Source organism: Engystomops pustulosus, chromosome 3 (assembly GCF_040894005.1).
Source record: "Engystomops pustulosus chromosome 3, aEngPut4.maternal, whole genome shotgun sequence".
Lineage (NCBI taxonomy): Eukaryota > Metazoa > Chordata > Amphibia > Anura > Leptodactylidae > Engystomops > Engystomops pustulosus.
In genome coordinates, this window is record NC_092413.1 from 185210270 (window position 1) to 185216601 (window position 6332).

At 39.4% G+C, this 6332-nt stretch overlaps 1 protein-coding gene across 1 annotated transcript; it reads left to right on the forward strand.

Moving 5' to 3' along the window:
• The first annotated feature begins 765 nt into the window (after positions 1-765).
• LOC140122891 (probable G-protein coupled receptor 148) lies at positions 766-1821 on the forward strand. Its single transcript, XM_072144132.1, has one exon. The coding sequence runs from the start codon at positions 766-768 to the stop codon at positions 1819-1821; it is 1056 nt and encodes a 351-aa protein (XP_072000233.1).
• Positions 1822-6332: the final 4511 nt, after the last annotated feature.

Genomic DNA, 6332 nt, shown 5'->3' on the forward strand with positions numbered 1-6332 from the left:
TAGGAATTGAGCTCAATAATAAGTTATATGTCCTCCAAAATAGAACCATTAAAACAATGCAGCCCACAAAAGAAAATAATTCTCATATGGCTATGACTAAGGAAAATTGGCATGGATAGTAAGGCCTAAAATAATCTGGTCTTTTATTGGTTAAAGAACCCACCTTGGCCTTTCTGTTTTCTCTGTGTCTCAGGATATATGTTTTCGTAGAAGGTGGTATAAGTGGAGGACATTGCGTACCATGTGGATAAGTGAAGGCTTGCTCACATCAGTACATAGAAAGGTATTGAGTGTTCTTTTCGAGACGCCATGATATCAGACCTGAGTATAAATCCTAAGTACCTTGTACCGCATGGTAGAATCTATCATTGTCCATAGCACAGTTAAATGTAATATTGATTATATTGAATGGAGTAGATACTGTTTATGCTGCTCTCTGCTACAGTTAAGAGCTATGATATGATGGCTTCGGTGGCCTAGTGCATATGGCATGTTGAGTTTTATTGGATAAATCGGTGCAATCACGGAGCCGACCCATCTGTTCTTCATTATTATAGCCGAGAGGCTGAAGGCTGGCAACACACAGCTCAGAAACGCTTCAATGTAGACTTCAATGTAGACATTTATCAAAGTATAGAATATTTGATAATGAAGCTGCTGTGGAAACTTAACCTCCTATCCAGCAGTGATTGTGGGAGCAAAGAAGAAACAACTTTTGGGCAGAAGTTATTCTAGGAGGACAGTTCTACTTTGAGGAGAAGAACCATGAACACGTCAGAGTGCAGCCTGAGCAAAATAGTCAACGCTTCCATTATGCTGCAAAGAGAGACGTATGACAACCACAGCTTTGAAATTGACCCACCAAAGCATTACATGATTCGGGAATGGATTATTTACCCATCTTATGCGGAGATGCACTTGTTTCTTATACCAACAACTTTTTGCTGTGTGACCGCACTCTTCTTCACGCCTTCGATAATATTCTCCATTTACTCCAACATGAGCATGCGCAAGGAGACAAGGTTCTTACTACTTGGAAATATAGTGCTCTACGACTTGATATACCTCATGCTGTACACTGCTACTGCCGTATGTAACATGATTAGCTGGAAGATCCCAAAACATGTATGTATTCTGCTACTCTTCTTGTTGGCTGTCACCTACTGGGGAGGAGTACTGACCACAGCTTCAATGGTGGTGGACACTTACTTAGCAGTTTTATGGCCTCTTCACTACATGTCCTTACTTCCTGCACGGAGAACTAAGAAAATGTTGATATTGCTTTGGTTCTCATCCTTTTTTTTTCCCGCAGTTGTCTTTTTAGCGTTGTATTTTACTCAAAAGCCTGCACCATGTCCCCTGGAACTATGTTCTCTACCAGTGATCCTACTCATGGCGCTACACGGAGATGATGCCCTGAAACTGTGCTATATCCTATTTGTAATTATTTTTCTCTTATGCTTCTCTTTAATCTTCTGCTGCTATATTGTTTTATATTATAAAACAAGGGAAACGGGAATCTGGAAGAGCGTGTCTTCTCGAGCCAGTGTGACTTTTTTGTTGCATCATACCATTCTGTTCTTTTATTTGAGCCCACTCCTCCTGCTGTTATCAGAATCATTGCTCTATATGGGAAAGGTCATTGGATTGAGAACGGGACTATGGATAACACTGACAATCTGTAATGTGTTAATTGTCCTGCCAAAAGCCGCATCGCCTTGTTTGTACGGACTTCGATACAGGCAAATATATAAGTCATTGAAACTCTTTTTGAGATTAAGAAAACATAGACATGTTGCACCTGTCATGTCTAATAGGTAAGAGATCAGCGGTTTCCGATATGGTCAATCACGCATAATAATAATTTATATAGCGCACACAGATTACGCAGCGCTGCACAGAGCTGCCAAATCAGTCCCTGTCCCCATGGGGCTCACAATCTAATCAACCTACCAGTATGTTTTGGAGTGTGGGAGGAAACAGGAGGACCCAGAGGAAACCCATGCAAACACTGAGAGAATATACAAACTGTTTGCAGATGTTGACCTGGTTCTACCACAGTTTCCACAATGCTACTGATAATATTCAAGAACTGGGCATTAGTTGAGGCAAAAACAACCTGAGAACCATCAAAAATGACCATTTTCAGTATGTTACTAAATATATTATCTATCATATAGAGTTATGAGGTTAATGAAGGTATGGGACTGGTTGGGCCCACTCAATAATATCATTCTGGGGTCTCACCCTTCACCTGCCTGGAAAATAGACTTTAGTAGCCTTCAAACTGGGTATTGTAATAGACCAGTCCAGCACTGGCTCTATAGTCTTAGTGTTACTGCTAAATAACTGAAAATAAGAATATCCATTATGGTCGTGAGTCAGACTGGGTATGAAGGTTGTTTATCTCTTGAACCAAGTAGTAGAATATTTTTTTGTAAAGATTTTTTTTTTAAAACCCTGTTAATAATTTTGTTATAAAAACATTTTGGGTCTTAAGTTTTGAAATAACCATTCAAGGTTGTAGAAGTGAAGGAAGATAATGATCAAATTCTTTGTGTGTATCCTTTTCATTAAATTGTCCTAATAGGGGTTGCTCAGACTTTGCAAGTAACCCCCTACCTCCACAGGATAGGGGATAACAAGCAGATCAGTGATGGTACGACTTCTGGACCTCCTACTGATCTTGAAAACAGGACCCCCACCAATCCAGAGAAGAGGCTTTCTATTCTAACAAATCGGTGGAGTTGCAGGACGAGCACCATTCATTAGTATGGGACGAATGCCAGGAGCCCAACCAACCAGATTGTTGTCCTCTATCCTATGGGGGTATCCATATATTGAAATGTTTAAAATGATAATATATAGAAATTTTGATATATATACAATTTATATATTGAATGTATAAAAATGTTGTTCTTTAACAAACTGTAAATAAAGTATCACAAAGGAGGTAATTGGAGTTTAGATTTTAGAAACCTACCTAACATATTGATGTATCAGTGAGTGGCAAAAATTTGCCTTCATTATCAGCTGGGACCCACATTGGCTTTGAGAAAATATAGCCCATACTCCCATACAAAACAGACTTAAAGGAAAACTGTTACCTATTTTCACCCATCTAAACTAGCAGCACTCTCAGGTAAAGTATTAAATGTCGTTCTAGAATTCCCTCTTTTATGTAAATTATGCCTCATTTTCCCATGAAAATCATCTGTAAAGTTATGTGAGAATGAGTAGAAAACTGTCATCTTTTTCCAGAAATGAGTCAGGTTTAGAGGCTGAAGGGGAAAGATCAGTTGGGTTTTATAGCAGCTAGAAACATGGTTATGGTATCAGATTAAAGAAGAAATGTTATCTATCAAATCGCAGGAAAATCTTTCAGGCTTTTGGTTCTGTAGGCTAGAGAACTGGAGGTAAAATTGTGAATGCAATTACAAACTTTTTCTTTAACTTCCTGTATCTCTGGTTCTGTAGCTCACAGCACCAAAGGCCTGAAGTGATTTAAAATATGAAAATCCCATGTTTTAATCATGTTTCTATCTGCCATAGAACATAAGATATAATTGTGATAAGTGATGCTTGCACTTCAGCCTGATTCAGGCTGAGAGGCTACATGGGTGGTGTCATTTTAGATGTTATATATTGGGATTTATTGTACTTAGAGCCATGGTTCTGGCATCAGGTTAAATAATATGATCTCATCTTTCAAATTGTATCAGGCCTCTAATTCTGGGAGCTATAGAATGTGAGATCTGGGTAGTTAAAGACATAGGGGCACATTTACTTACCCCATCCTGTCGCAATACCAGCTGTGCGCTGTCCGACGATCATGCATTCCGGCACGATTCACAAAGATTGTGCGCCTGATTACCTGCATCTGTTGCTCCCCTGCTCAGATCCGCCGGAGTTCACCTTCTTCTTCCTGGTGTATGTAAGTGCATGTCTTGGGACACAATTTTAAAGCTAAATCCCAAGGTTTGTCCAAATCCGTTGGATCGTCCAACGGCCCACCTACCTGATTTCTGTCGCATAAAAGCCAGCACCGATGCACCAAAATCCGATTGCGTGTGACACAATCCCATTCTAAATAACTATCCCAGCGGCGCGATCTCCGAAAACAGTATTAGTATTAAATTGAATCTGAATCTATAGTTTTATCTGCCTTTTCCTCCAGGTTTGTAGTTTACTGAGCCACTGAGCTCACTTAAAAGAAGGCATTCAATTCATTAATATGATACCAGAACCAAAACTACTGTAGAACCCACGATATAGGCCTGTAAATTAATGGTGATCTGACTGTAGATGAGAGATGTACAATGTTTTAGAGATGGTTTTGTAAACTTTCCCAGCCTAATTAGCACCAACAACTCTGCTTATGATATCCTTGGAAATCTCCTTTGATCGTGCCATGATCTACTTCCACAAGCATGTGCTGATAGACATAAAACCATAAAATCCTCGCCCACTCATCCCGTTGATTAAGAACACCCGACTCTTTAAGTTCCCCTTAAAATTACAAATTAATACTTTTGCCACTCACAGGTATATCATATTAGATCGCTGTCCTAAAATCAATAAATCAACCACCAAGTCTAATGTTTTTTTTTTAAGTTTATTCCGACTTGAGAACTAAAATACAAAACCTGTTCTATTTTTTTTAAACATAAGGATCATGAAAGGCAAGTAAGTCTATGCAACTGCAAAAAGAACAAATACTTACAGATCAGTTCTTTGTTACTGACTATACTAGGAAACCAAGTGTTATCTTTTCTAACCAACATTAAACCATCAACTTTTCTGTAATAGAGTATCTATTATATGAGGACACTTTATGAATGCACAACGTGGGGGACACTTTATTAGGGGGCATTGTGTGGGTACATTGGTGACACTTTCATAGGGATTTTTGTGCGGGGGCATTTTATTAGCAGACAATGTAGGAGTCACTTTATTAGGGGACATTTTGTGGGGACTTTAGAGACACCTTAATAGGGGACTTTGTGTGGGGGCACGGTAGCTCCAAGATGACTCCCATGCCACCACTACAAGTGCACTGTCAGACCTGGCTCTATACATTTGGTGGTCAGGGGGAGTGTGGATACTGGAACCAGTGTTGGCATGGGGGGCGTGCCTGACCAATCTGTATCCAGTGTGGGTCTCTAGCTAAACGGCTGCACATACTACTGCTCCTTTTTGCTGGAAGCGCGCAGCCGCAGTAGTGACCTGTCTAGTTGCACATCTATCACCATCTGATGTCTGCAATCGGACTATAAGAAGCACCACTGTTTTCTCCACAATTTTGGGGAAAAAAAGTTCATTTATATTCTGAAAAATATGGTAAGTTTTTATACTCTTCACATGTAGTAGTTGAAGCAGCTTTAGCAGTCATAACAGCCTGAAATATTCTCGTGTTTGATGCCACACGCCTTACATATTTAGGTATGGGGTTCGGTTCGGCTATTTGCTAACATGTTTGGTTAGCATTGCGTTAATAAGGCAACACTAGTGCACGGGAGGTGGGCATCGGCCCATTTACAAATGTGTTTCCAGGGAAACGCATATGTGATCGTGCTAATGCCAGACCCCCCACCCCCCCATGCGCTAGCGTTGTAATATGAACGCAACACTAGCATAATCTGTGACCGCGGCCTTTGGCTGGCTGGGGTGGTTATTACCAGGTCTCTCCAGTGATGTTAGATTGTTTCTGTCTATCCAAATCATGTCTTTTAGCCTAAATGTATTACAGGTGACCAAAATGACCACGAGAAAATGAAGGTTCTCCAGAGTTAAATTTCATCTTCAAATTTTTCTTTTACTTTCATTTATTTGCGCAAAAAAAATTTAAATTCTTCCTTCACATTCTGATTGCTTGATATTTAGTGACTGTTTAGCACAAAGCTGCAGCAAAATAAAATGTGAAAAAATGAAAGGCTTTGAAGACTTTCCAAGTGTCTTGTGTATATATATAGAATCTTTAATTCTGCATCTAGCTATATTGTATCACACCCACTCATAATATTAAATAGGTGCAGCATGTTCTTTTTATTTCACATAAAAGCCATGCCAGGTATTACCACACCCACATGTGGCAATGAGACATGTGTGTTATGTAATCCGTGACACCTACAGTATATAAAACATCTGTCCTAAAATTGTGTTCTGATGACATTTTTATTGACATTCAACATTTATTCTACAGGTAAGTTCATCACATGTAGCAAGTACATTCAGTCCATCTGCAACTGTGGTCAGTGGATTACAGCAGCATAGGATCACATTCATTTAATTTCAGGCCTGATAATACCCAAAAAGTTCATTTAATGAGAATC

What these genes read in the sequence shown, in the direction of transcription:
- LOC140122891 (XM_072144132.1), top strand. Translation starts at nt 766, where the DNA reads ATGAACACGTCAGAGTGCAGCCTGAGCAAAATAGTCAACGCTTCCATT.